Here is a 14,483-nt window from a genome sequence, read left to right on the forward strand (position 1 = left end):
ACAACAAATAATATTGGCTTCATTTTTTCCCTTCTCTACTTCACTGTGTATCATGTGTGTTTTCAAAATGTTATCATAAGTTTGCCCGTCTTTCACAAATCCACATTGATCCTCAGTTAAGATGGTCACTCAAAGGATGTTACTAATCATTGCTAACGTTCCTGTACAAAAAGTGATGCTTCCACCCTAAAATATGTAGTACTTGTGCAGTGCAGATCATGCAAAAATGTGCACAACTATAAAATCAAACCTTAGCATAGCTTAGTCCAGTATGTTGGTGAACACTGTTATTCATATACATTTACAGAGGTGCAGAATATTAGGGAATGGTGTCATTGTTGCAGGATGATATGTCAGCAGTAACACTAGGGTCTTTTACATTCTATAATTTTTCAAACCTACATTTTTCCCCTAACTCCATTGACTTGCAGTGTAGTTGTCTGCACTGAGCTGTGTCACTGTTTCTTATCACAAATACTATCTGGCTTGGCCTATCATCATAGCCCTGCATTGGAGAGGTAGTCTATTGTAAGCGGTCAGAATTTTCTGGCAGCAATGCAGAGACAAATGTACGCACGCAACAGGTGACTCGCTAGTAATCCTATATGGGACAGCAGTGCATTTTGTATTTTAACTCATGACTACAAGAATGCAGTACCTACAGTGCCAGATGAGTGTATTAAACATGTCTCAAATATTGACATCTGCTCAGGGTCTTACTGTAGCTTAACATTTGTAAAGTTTGCCACCCTTCTTCAGTGGGCTTTACCACAGTGTTGTATCCCACTCCTGCCAAGGTCACATAAAAGGACATATGACCTCCAGCAACTTGATCCTCTTCACTAAAGCAACCATCCAGCTACCAGGCCTTTTATTGGCTCCACTGTCCTTGATGAGTATTGTTTCTAGGACTGGGTGATTATAAATCACTACACTACTGCATACTATCATAATAGCTGTAAAAGATTTAGTGGTTAGGGGCAGTGGCTACCCAGATTTCTGGAAAACAAAATACAGAAATTCACAAATCTGAGCTGTTCTGTATTGGACAAATGTGGTTTTGTGGGATTTGGCATTTAATGACAACATACTCATTCACTCAGTGGTGGTGCAGGTAGGACCATGGTGGTGCAGCGGTCAGCAAGAAGTTCTACCTTTTGACTCTTGGCTGGAGCGCCTTCTGTGTGGAGTCTGCATGTCCTCCCCGCGGTCGAGTGATGTTTAAAGACATACAGGTAGGTGCATGCATGAATGGGTGTGCCTTCTTTGAAGGTTGGGCTTCGGGCTCGGCACCATAAAAATCCACTGCCAATCATTAGCGGACCGGAGTTCCCTGTGGCAACCCCTAACCGGGAAAAGCCAAAAAACTGTTTTATACTCGTTCACTAACACCACCTCCTTTATTTCTTTTCATATCTGCTACTTCTAATGCTGTCTGTTTGCTTTAACAAGTGTTTGGTGCCTAGAGACTGTTTTAATTTCTTATTTGCTTTTTCCCACTTCAAATGCCGACCATCAAACCTCTATTGGTCAGCCAAGTCCATTGGTATCCTCCAGTGAGGATGACAGCCTAGAGGGAGGGCTTACCAGACAAGGTCATTTTACAAGCAGCATTAGTGGCAATTTGTGCCCTCACAGGTATTATGGCAGTGAAAGTGTATTTATTTCAGGCCTAAGTATAACCATGGGAGATGATATTGAAAAAAATCACATCACTGTGACAGCCACAGTGTCTTTCCTTTTGTGATTGCATGGTCCTCTGCACTTGTGATGAGAGCTACCACCAGAGTGGCTTGAGGGCTGACCACTCCTGGGATCTCCTTTTACAGCTGTGCCTTCCTCAAAGGTGTTGTAACATTGAACATCCCTGACACCTCCCCACGTATGTATAGTGTATGTGTGTGTGTGTGTGTGTGTGTGTGTGTGTGTGTGTGTGTGTGTGTGTGTGTCTACAAAAATAAATAGACGTGTACACATATGTATAAGAAAATAGAGTCTGTAGAATCACAGTCTGAAAAACGAAGAGCTTCCCTGCTATCAGGAGTGAGGGACTATAGGCAGAGTCATGCATATGTGATAAGGTACTGTAATAAAACTTAAGTTGAGCTGAATTGACTCTTTGCAGTAGATAGCCACTGGCTGTAGTGAATGTATAAGGGAAACTGTTGGAGGTGGCTCAAAATAAACATAAATAGAAGTAAAGACCCTTGTTAATTAGGCAAACAAAAAGGAAGGCCACTGAATCCTGGTAAATGTATATAAAACTGTGTCCTGCAATTATCTTTTTGAGTAGGATGGGCGAGTCAAAGGACTGAGGATACTCCAAGGACTATCTTTTGTCAAACAGTATGTCTGAATGAAGTACCTTTAAGCTTTTTTAATGTACTTTTCTCTGCTTGTAGCTTTGACCCAGTAACCCTATATGCTGTGCAGCTGATAATATGCTTTTGTCTGCCTGTACCTGCAACCCAGCAACCCCGTATGCTGTGTGGCTGATAATCTGTTTTAATGGGCTTCTAGGTTCCGACCAGTTCCCTGTATGCTGTGTGTTTCATCATGTGTTTTTGTGGGCTTCTAGGTTCGGACCAGGACTCTGTGTGCTGTGTGGCTGATAATGTGCTTTTGTCTATCTGTACCTATGACACAGTACCCTGTATGATGCGTGGCTGATAATTTGTTTTGTATTCTTCTAGGTTCGGACCAGCACATTGTATGCTGTGCGCCTGACACATGGAGAATTTACATGGACAGTGAAGAAGAAGTACAAGCAGTTCCAAGAGCTGAACCGAGATCTTGTCCGCCATAAACTAATAGCAACCTACCTCCCACTTTCTAGGTAGGTTCATGTTCTGCCTGACTGTTGAATCAGGCCTGTAATTCTGTGGAAGTGTCTCTGTAAATTATTGGTGTCTGGTCCTTCTATTGTCATGGATATAGGTGGCCTTCCTTAGGAATGAGCTTCAAGTAGTTGCTAGCTAACCAAGTACAGAACAGTTAAGGAAAGGCTTGCTGTCCTTTTGGTTGTGTGCTTGTGGCAGTGGCTCCTATTACCTCTCTTGAGGCGATAAGCATCTGCCATTGTTAGAGGGAAGTATTAGACATCCTTTTTTGACATGCAGGTTTGTAATAATCACTGCATGTCTTCATATGACATTGGGGTGCGGTGTCTACGAAGTGTTGAAAACAAAGGAGTCACCCTTTTGTCAGTCTGTATGCTATGAAACTGTCCCCCAAAACAAAAAAAATATGTATACTGAAGCTAAAGTTAACTGATATTTTTGCAAAATCTAAAAGAAAAATGGCATTTTACTTCACTTAAGCTGTGCCAGACAGGTAGCTTACATCCTTCTAAGTTGGGAACTGCTGATTGAGGGCTCAGTGTCTGTTATTCTAAAAGTGTATTAGTTCTGGTTTAAGCACTTGGGCTTCAGGCCAGTTATTTTACATTAAGAAGGTTCGTGGTCTGCACTCTTGTGGGAGGAGAGGCTGGACTCTGCCCTTCTGAGCTGGGAATTTCTGGTTAAAGGCTTATAGTGCATGCATATTTGAACTGTTTCTTACTGAAATTGGTACACCTTGTTTGCTGTAGCATAGACTAGATCCAGGCCTGCTGAATCTAGCTTTGTTTGTATGCTTGTTGTTTGTATGCTTGTTTGCTTATTATTTCCCTGAAATGCTAATTCCACCTAAAACACGGCTTTTCAGTGCTTCTGTGGATCCCTAGTGATATCTGCAGTGCTTACTGTACTTATTTCCTTGTTTCACTTGAAGAAAGTTACTGTTTGTCATTTTTGCATTTAAGTTACCTGGCACTTGCTCACTAAGTCAGCACTACAAAATTCAAAGCACTACACCCTCACAAACTCCCCTTGAGTACCTTGTTCCCCATTGGCCCTTTTTTTCAATTATAAAGGAATTCCCAATACTATTCTAGCATGTCTAAAGGTCAGTTGTCAATCTCCTCTCTGGTCCAGCTGGTGAATCTGGGAATCTTGAGGCAATGTTACAACTGCCTCATGTACACAGACAACCCTCTCCTCCTCCCAACAAATTCCAACACATGTGAGAGATGCAACCATATAGCCAAACTGGAGGCTAAGCTCTCTCAACTCAGTACTGGCGTAACCAGTCAGGAGGAGAAGGAAACCACACTCACTACAATTCCAGTCTCACATAGACCTACCACGACAGCAAACCAAACACATAAACACACAAAAACATACTCGAGGCTCTAAATAAAAATCTGCCTAAGCAGCAGAGACCTCCAAAGCAGACACCCAAGCAACCGCTACCCCAAAACAAAACACGTGCAACACATAGCTCACAAAGCCAGTGTGCCAAACAGTCACAGCCCTTAAGGCTAAACAACACACCTGATACACTTGTAATAGGTGACTCTATTGTCAGGCACACTGACGTCCCGCTCACCAGGCTGAACAAGGAGAAGGCCACGGTGAGCTGCCTGTCGGGCACTAGGATCCGCCACATAACACAAGCACTCAGGTCACTCCAAGGCAAGTACAAATGTGACTCGGTCATTGTCCATGCTGGTGTGAATGACCTGAGACGTACCTCCCTGGACTACATGAAAAGAGACTTAGAGGAGCTCTCTGAGCATGTAGCCCAGGCCGGTGTGACCCTGACCTTGAGTAGCATCTTACACTCACCAAGAATGATGCCACAATATGAAGACAAGATGATCAATTTCAACAATTGGCTTAAGTATTGGTGTCATTCAAAGGGGATCCAATGCCTGTCAGCCTGGGATGACATGCTCGACAAGCCACGATGCTTCGATAGGGACAGCTTGCACCTGTCACCCCTGGGCTTTCGGATATTGACAAAGGCTCTTGCTACCCCCATAGAGCATTTTTTAGGCAAGGCTCAAAAGACAAACCCACCTCCATAGGTATCACAAGGGATAAGAAACTAAGAGTAATGCTACTCAACGCCAGAAGTCTAAACCTCAAGATGCATGCACTCGAAACTCTCCTTAGCATGGAGAACATCGATATCTGTGCAGTAACAGAAACCTGGTTGAAGGCTCCCGAGAGCACCCTAGCACTACCAGGTTATACCTTTATACCTCATACCATGCTTTCCGGCCCCAAAACTTGGACTGAACCACAAAAGGAGGGGGAGTATCAATATTCGTCAAAGATACCCACACCTCCAGGTTGGTGGCACAGCAAGAAGCATCAGAGACTATCCATGTGCAACTAACAGTGGGTAAAACTGCCTTCCAGTTTATAGCCTGCTACAGACGACCCTCCCAAACCCAGGAACCCCACTCGGCCTTCCTGAGAACACTGGAAAATGTGAAGGTCTCTCCAAACACCATTATATTGGGTGACTTCAACTACCCAAAGATAGACTGGGAGCATTACTCTAGCTCCAACACCCTAGCCCAAAGGTTCCTAGAATTTATAAACTCAAATGCTATGGAACAACTTGTTACCACTCCCACAAGAGGGGAAAACATACTGGACCTGATCATCACCAACATGGGGACTCTATGCTCCAGACCAGAAGTGTATCCCTCACTGGTAAGATCAGACCATAAACTAATCTCACTGGATATTCACATCCTGACCCCACCCCTGCCCAGAAAACCACAGTGAAAAACTTCTCTAAAGCAAATTTCACACTCCTCAAAACCGAGGTGGAATCCTTCAAAGCCCGCGGGCCTGTGGAAAATACGTCCCAGACCGCAGAATCCTTTATAAACGCATTCTATGAACACCTTCAGGAATGCATGGATCATGCAATCCCAAATAAAACCAAGACCCAATCATCCAAAGGCAGACGTCCTGTCTGGTGGACCCCAGCCATAAACAAACTATACAATAGAAGGAGGAAGCTACTACATGATAGAGCAAAGTCCCAAAAAGGGAAGGCATCTCTGATCAGTATTAGCAAAAAACTATGGGCACTAAAATCGTCTAAGGCCAGCTTCAAGAGAAAAATTGCACAGGACACTAAGGATAATCACAAGGCTTTCTTTAGTTATGTTAGGAACCTGGATGGGAATTCCCAGATATGCTCAGAATTAGTCCAAAATGACAAAAAATACACCGAACCCACAGACATTGCCAACATCCTAGCTGACAGGTTCAGCGGAAACTTCTCCCCCCCCTCCCCACCAAAAGGGCAAATATCTATCCCAGCGGAGTGCTGCCCCCCTGACATCTCAGATGCTCAGGTAAGAGCCACCCTCTCCAAAGCAAAAAACACAGCATCAGTGGGACCGGACGGTGTCCCGGGCTGCGTCCTACATGAACTCCAAGAAGAGCTAAACCCAAACATAAAACTACTGTTCAATCTCAGCCTTTACTACAGGATATGTACCCAAAGAGTGGCGTACAGCAACAGTGGTCCCTCTCCACAAAGGTGGTGCCTCAACGGATCCTGGAAACTATCGCCCCATAAGCTTGACTAGCTTGGTCTGCAAAGCTATGGAAAGGATCATCATGGACCTCATAAATAAGATATTGGGGACCTACAGACACTGGATCCTACCCAGTTCGTCTTTGTTAAGGGCAGATCCTGCCTCTTAAACCTGGTTGATTTCTTTGAAACAGTCACCAAGGCCATTGATGAGGGAAAGGTGGTCCACACAGCCTACCTGGACCTCGCAAAAGCCTTCGATACAGTACCCCACTCAGGCATTATAGATAAGCTCACCAGCTTAAATATAAACCCCTATGTCACTAGATGGGTTGCAAACTGGCTCAAGGACAGAACCCACATGGTTAGAATTGCTGGAGCCATGTCAGACTCCAAACCAGTTGCAAGTGGCATCCCACAAGGCTCAGTCCTGGGACCTCTCTTGTTCGGTATATATTTCTCGGAGGTACAGGCCAACACGGAAGGACTGTGGCTGACCAAGTTCTCAGATGACTGCAAACTGGGCACCATAATCGACTCTCCAGCCGACACAAGCATCCTCCAAAAGGGCCTCATAGAAACAGACAACTGGTGCCAGAGCCATGGCCTCAAGCTAAACGCCAAAAAGTGTATAGTCATCCTCTTTGGCAAAAACAAAGTGCCCACAAATTACCACATAGGTGGTAATCCATTAAGTACAGAAGAAGTAATTAGGGACCTGGGGACCCAAGTTGATGGCAATCTCTCATTTGACAACCACGTGACCAAAGTGGTTAGAAAAACATTTTATATAGCCCACCTAATCATCCCTCATCAGGCCCATAATTGAGTACAATGCCCCTTTTGGGATGTACCTTACCAGACACCTGCAGCAACTGGAAAGACCCCAAAAGTACCTCACCAAGAGGATCAAAGGGCTCAAACAGATGCCATATGCTGCCCGGTTAAAGAAACTCCAGCTCTACTCAGTGGCATACCGCCTGCTCAAAGGCGATCTGTGCCTGACATATAAAGCCATGTCCAACCCGGAATTAATGGACATGCTGCACCTCAGAAAATCCAAATCCCATCGAGCTATGCGCTTGAGAGACTTGAACCTCAGCACTGAAATAAATAGGACATGCTGGAGGGGCAGATTCATAACTCAGAGGCTTCCTTCACTCTGGAATAAAATCCCAGTCCAGGTTGGGCAGAGTCCCTCATTGACTCTCTTCAAGAGGAATCTTGATGAGTGGATAGGAGATCATAGATTTACCCCTGGTATCACTTCTGTGTCACTGTTAGACAGAGGCACATTATACTAACCTCGAAAAAGGGCATAGCAAAATTAATTTAAAATGGGTGGCGAAAGCCAAACACATTCTGGCTAGGCTTATAAATGATGGAAAGAGTGAAAAAACGAGACAAAAACCACAAGATATATTTGGATATATCTTGTAGGCTTATAAATGCCCTAGAGCAGATAGCCTAGTATGAACCTATGAACCTATATGTATACATACATATATATATATTTTTTTTTAAGGGAAGTTGGTATTCATTAGTCACTGAAGGATAGTTTTGCAGCATGGTTTGTAAATCACTCTGTAAACCAAATAAAGAAAATGTGGCCCCTGTGTGACTGAGATAAGAAAATCTATCAGAAATGCTTCACATTCTTCAGTTTCAAGTGTTCAAAATGTGGTGGGATTTCTTGTTTTTTTTCACATAGGAATTAATAACTTTGTAGAATTAGTGATACAGAAGCTTGAAGAAGAGGTTTTACATTGCAGCGTGTTTTTTAAGATTTTGTTCCGTTTACAATGCTGTCCAGCATATGTGTTGGTCTTCGTAAGCAGACATCAGAACGTGAGACACCACTTGTGGTCATCGGTGCAGTCTAGTAAGACAGCTAATGCCTGCCTTGTGAAAGGAAGTGAGCCTGACCACAAAATACAGATATTCCACCCCCACCGTTAACCAGCTGATGCTGTAGACAGTTGTGGTACAGAGCTCTAGTGACAGAAACAGAATGTAAAGATTGGGCTAAGCCAGTGTGAATAAAGCTAGTCATACCCAAGGCTTCTAGGTGCAAGGAAATGTGGCAGACCACAAAACATTATAAAGAAGGTATGCCATATATGTGTGAAATATGTTTCAGCCATGATGAGCAAGTTATTGTATTTGTTTGGCAGGATTATGCTTCTGATAAAGAAATGTAGCCTGTGTTTGCAAAACCAAAGTCTGGTTCAAAATATTTTGTGTTGCTTGGCACAAAGGCTGGGTGGTCTGGTACTTACGGTGAAGGTTTAGTTACCAGTTGAGGTGGTCAAAGGATCAGTATAGGAAGGAAGCAGGTACACAGAAGTGACAGGCTTGTGCAATGTCAGATGCTCAGTACTTAATATCGCAAATAGCATGTGCAGGCAGTGCTGGATGCACCTGATTTTACTTCCTGATGCCCAGCCACCTGACTGCATGTTCCCAGTACTGCATCAGATCTCCTTACATTAGTTGCACAAATAGTCCACTACGTTCTTCTAGAGGGCTGTGCCGACTGCACCCCTTTATGGCTGAGAGTCTGCTCCCACACCCAGTCTCTGTATAAACTGAATTTAAGGACACACACACTCACAATATAGGATAATACATTTATTCCTTTTTCTCTGATTTTGTGTGATTTGTGAGAGTATGTATTCAGAGATATGGCATGTGAGGGAAGAACCCTCACACTGTGGGTAGAGAGGTACAGCCCTTCCAAAAACATGAACTACTTCATTTGGTTGTGTCCGACAATGATATGCCAGGTGCTATTAAGCTTGTAAATGGCAGACTGGGTGCAGGATATTCCGTTTTGGTGTTGCCAAGTGCACACACCATGCCTGCTGCCCAAAGTAAAAATGAAGGCGTAAACAGGAGTCACTCTTGGCTGGTAAGAGTAATTTCCATGAAAATGCAGTTGTCGTTACGATGTTTGAGAACTGGGGAGTCCTAACTATCATAGACAAGCAACAGCTAAAGGTTTGTGAAGGGAAACTAGCTTAATTAATGACACTGTGTCAATGTAAAGATCAAAGCCCAGTGAAAAAAAGCAGAAATACCATTTTCGGATTTTTTTTTCTTACCCACTTCTGATTGCTGTTGTTTCTTGTTATAGAAAGAGTGGTAGGCTTGCATTGTTTTTGAATGTGCCCTTAGGATTTTTTCCAAAACAGATGACATCACTGGGAAAAAAAACTAACAAATGTGGGCCTTAGTGCTTTTTATTTCTGGGGGAGAATAGTCCTGTTTCTACTTGCAAGCAGCATTCATAGTTCAAGATGTCCCTTAAATGTAGGTCTAAAAATCTGAAAGCTTTCTGGAAGCTCAGAAAATGCCAACCTTAGTCTAAGGCACTGCCTTCCTTCCATGACTTTAGTGGCTATAGACTTCTCCTCAGCCTAGTATGCAGAACCGCAAGCATCCTAGGAAGATGAATATGCTTAGGAAGTTTGCACCTAGTGAAGTGGGTGGGTTTGCAAGGTCAAAGAGAATATGACATACCTGCAAAGGCCTGAATATTTGGCTCAAATGAGATGCAGTCTAGTAAACCCAAAGCTCTGGCACATATTTCTGCTCGGCTGCCATCTATCCAGCCCCCTCCAGAGGCAAAAGCAGGGTAGCACTATCTATATTATGCCAGGCCTCACCAGACGTTGTCGCTAATTCACAACCAGATTCCAGTCAGGCAGTATATAGTGGGGGTGTATCAGGTCAGGTTATTCTCAGAACGATGGAAGTGTTTGAGGAACAGTAGTGAATTGTGAATTGTGTTGTCCAGTTGTGACGGTCAGTAGTTTGATTGAGGACTTGCATTCTACCTGCCCATGTCATGTGCAAGGCTTTCATGACCCATTTTTTCACACAGCAGTCTTGCTGCATCATTAATGCTTTATGCTTTGAGTTTGCAGACCTTGTGTGCTCAAATCTGATGATTACTTACTTTTGTCTCTTTCTAAGGTTAAAGTTGAGAAGAACAGAGGCACCAGAAACAGCAGCCGAGATGCCATCACTAAACAGCAGTAATGAAGATACTCCGAGCAGACGAGCCTCCAGTAAGCAGGTATGACCACTTTTAAGAAAAAGATCAGTTGCCTGCTTTGGTGGAGTAGAGGGATGGAGCTCAAACCACAGCCCATGTGACCCAATCCAATTAGTGACTTAGACACTTGATGGTAAAGGCAGTGTATGGTGAGAATGAACATCTTAGGGAGGGGAAGGTAGCGCATGTGCCAAGGGGTACATGTGCTGTAGCTAGTTCCGTGGTGGAAACTGCTATATGGTGTTCCCTATGGGCAGGTGACATCCTGTTGATGTCACCTCTTGTGCATTCGCATCCCACCCATGGGGTGTCAATGGGTAGATTCATGGGGTATGGCTTAGAAAAGGGACAAAAAACTGAACCACTCTTGATTACTGTCTTAGAGATAACCCTTCTTGGTTGACCTCACCCAGTGATGAGAACCAATGATGTTCTTCGTGTTTCACTGTTGCAGTCATTACCTGTGGGTTATCCCAGCTGTGGTAGCCCTCGGTCGGCCTGAATACCAGAGTCAATGTTTTTGTGTGCCAGCTGCCGTCACCTGTAGTTTGACATCAGGTCGTCAGTGATATAAAGCAAGACAGCCGGCATCATTACATCAGTCATTCTTGCAGTGGAGCTCTAGCAGAAGCAGTTCACATGAGTGCCGGTTGGTCGCTACCAGCAGAAAACGTCTAAAGCTAAGTACCCCATTGGGGACCCTTTTTTCTTGCACTAACTGATGCCCGAAAAAGTTAACAATTGTCTCGCCTGTGGAAAGCAGATCCCACACCGAGACTTTCATTCCTACTGTATCACTTGTTTAGGCCCAGACAACAACATCCGTCATTGCCGGTTCTGTGCCCTCTTTAATGCGAGAACCATTCGCCATAGAGCTCTTTTTGTAGACAGGTATTTTCGTGTTCCTTCTTCGAATTCTGATATGGCATCCATCAGCTAGCAATCTGTGGACATTCTGAGAAAACATAGAGATATTGACAGGCCACACAAGGCTAAGCTTTCTGATGACGCTACCGCTAAGCAAGTCATCAGTTCTCTGGAATTCAGTGAGGTGCTTTCGCAGCCCCTGATCCCCGACTGTCTATCTATGCAGACCTCTGCCAAGACCCATTCAGAGTCTGGTATGCTGCAGAAATCTACTTCGTCTTCCGAGCCTTTGGCTGTCTCTGCCTCGGTTGGGTCCGGAGCCGCGACGCAGGCACTGGCTTCCGAGGAGGCCTTTCTCGCTACCGAATCTAGACAAAAAATGATGTTTTCACATCTAACTACTGCTTCTCAGAGACCGATGGATTCTCTCAGGCCTAGAAGTCAGGCCACTCCTAGGAAATCTGCTTCTAGCCACCATCTTGCTACTGCTCCCCCACCCCAAGCTCAAATGCTTAAAATGGTGGAGGATCTCATCTCCCTTATCCGAGGTACTCAGACCCCCACTCCTAAAAGGAAAAGGCTTCCTTCTCTTGAAATTATGTCAGACCAAGAGTCTGAGGAGTCTGATAATTCTGCTTTCAAAGAGGAACAATATCCCTTCACTGTGATTCAGATGCAGAGGAGTCCATCCCTTCTGCCTCCCCTCCAGAGGACGTCTCGTTTGGGGAAACCACTTCACTCCCTCAGGGAAAATTTTCAGTGGGAATCTCAAGACTTCCCACAGTCTAAGAAAAGACTTGGAGAGTTTCTGGACCTGCCCCAGCACAGACCCCTGGCCATCCCACCTATTTTGGAAGTGGTGGATGATGTTTTCCATGAATCCAGCTTAGCCCCTGATGCCCTGCCTCCTGTTCCAAGTAAACCCGACAGGTACTACAGAGTACTGGATTCTCACAAATACCTGTATAGGAATCCTGCTGCAGACCCTGAGATCATTACACATGGACCCAAAGGAGCTAAGACTAGTTCTGCCAAGAATCCTCTTCCTTCTGACAAAGACTTCAGAGCTCTGGACAGATTGGGTAAGAAAGTATACACCTCTGCAACCTTAGCTATCAGAGCACTCAACTGTCAGTTCCATATGTTAAAATATCAACAACACACATTGGAACAATTAAAACAGAAGATTGCTACCTCTCCTGACTGTGAAAAATTAAAACAAACAAACAAACTTTAAACCAGGAAAAAAACAAATAGGCAAAAATGCGTACAAGTCCACTGATACGAATTTATTGTGTAAGCGCTTTCATGCACATAAACTTCGTGCACTTCTTCAGACACCAAATTGTAACCAGAAACTGCTTTTATAGCAGCACAATTAACACATAATTAATACCTTTAAAAGATTCAATTGATAATTAAAAAATTTTTGGAATAAAACTGCAATACATACTACTTAGTCAGCATATAAAACAATATAAAACGTCCTAAAACCTAAATCGTCACCCATTACATAAATCCTTATATTAAAAGCAAACACTTCAATATAAATTTCTTATGAAGGAAAAACCATCCCATACATATATTGAAATGGGCTATATTGAGAAGTTATTAACATCCAAAAAAAAAAAAAAAAATATATATATATATATATATATATATATATATATATATATATATATATAATTGCTACCATTCTAATACTTTCAGTTTGAGTAAATATTTAATCGAACAGGCTTCGTTAATGCCAGGATAAACATGGGCATTTGTTTTCAACTGCCATAACAATTCCTGTTCCTCTAATTTCAAGTGCCAAGGACCTCCCCTAGGATTTCTATGCACTTGTTGTACTACCATGCAACAAGTGCATAGAAATCCTAGGGGAGGTCCTTGGCACTTGAAATTAGAGGAACAGGAATTGTTATGGCAATTGAAAACAAATGCCCATGTCTATCCTGGCATTAACGAAGCCTGTTCGATTAAATGTTTACTCAAACTGAAAGCATCAGAACGGTAGCAATTATATATATATATATTTTTTTTTTTTGGATGTTAATAACTTCTCAATATAGCCCATTTCAATATATGTATGGGATGGTTTTTCCTTCATAAGAAATTTATATTGAAGTGTTTGCTTTTAATATAAGGATTTTTGTAATGGGTGACAATTTAGGTTTTAGGACGTTTTATATTGTTTTATATGCTGACTAAGTAGTATGTATTGCAGTTTTATTCCAAAAATTTTTCTAATTATTAATTAAATCTTTTAAAGGTATTAATTATGTGTTAATTGTGCTGCTATAAAAGCAGTTTCTGGTTACAATTTGGTGTCTGAAGAAGTGCACGAAGTTTATGTGCATGAAAGCGCTTACACAATAAATTCATATCAGTGGACTTGTATGCGTTTTTACCTCTCCTGACTGTGCCAACTCAAAAGAGCTGGCAGAATTACTACACTCTGCTTGTCAAGTGGCCAAACACTCATTCCAATGTGGATATGATACCCTAGAACCCTCTAGCAGGGCAGTAGTGACAGAATCTGTTATTAGGAGACATGCATGGCTGAAGGAACAATCTCACCCTGATCATGTCAACTCTATAGTTATTGATGCACCCCTAGATAAGGATCACCTCTTTGGGGAAAAAGCAGAAGAAGTGCTTAAAAAGATGGAAGACAAAGCAAAATCTATGCAAACAGTAAAAGATTTCTTTCAAGTTCAACCTCCCAGACTCACCAGGAACTTTCCCTCTAAGCACTGGGACTTCCCTGCACCTAGCAGACAGGGCCAAGGTAAGCCCCGCAGAAACAGGCTAACCAGGCTCCTTATCCCATGGCCAGCAAAGAAGCAAACAATGGACCACGTCTGTCTCTAAGGCAGGGAGTTCTAAGCCAAGTTTTTATGGCAAGCACTCACAATGACTCCCCCTCCCCCCTCTGCCCTCCCTTCACTCATCAAAAACTGGGAGGAAGGCTCACCCTCTTCAAAGACCATTGGGTTTTTATAACCAAGGACCAATGGGTCTTAAAAATAATTTCTCAGGGATACAGATTCTCATTCAGTGAACTCCCAGTTCCAAGAGGGTACCCAGGCCTCCCCCAAACCAGTGGGCAGAGGCATTGAAACCGGTCCAAAGTCTAATATCCCAGGGGGCAGTAGAACCTGTCTCT

At 43.2% G+C, this 14,483-nt stretch overlaps 1 protein-coding gene across 3 annotated transcripts in view; it reads left to right on the forward strand.

Moving 5' to 3' along the window:
* PLD2 (phospholipase D2) overlaps positions 1 to 14,483 on the forward strand; it is a 716,894-nt gene that overhangs the window by 247,277 nt on the left and 455,134 nt on the right. For all 3 annotated transcript variants that reach the window (XM_044077075.1, XM_044077076.1, XM_044077077.1), the window contains exons 4-5: positions 2,694 to 2,836; positions 10,366 to 10,468. In XM_044077075.1, the coding sequence (XP_043933010.1) occupies positions 2,694 to 2,836; positions 10,366 to 10,468 (246 nt within the window). The remainder of the gene's footprint in view (positions 1 to 2,693; positions 2,837 to 10,365; positions 10,469 to 14,483) is intronic.

Source organism: Protopterus annectens, chromosome 7.part0 (assembly GCF_019279795.1).
Source record: "Protopterus annectens isolate FY-2018-M chromosome 7.part0, PAN1.0, whole genome shotgun sequence".
NCBI classification, from domain to species: Eukaryota; Metazoa; Chordata; order Ceratodontiformes; family Protopteridae; genus Protopterus; species Protopterus annectens.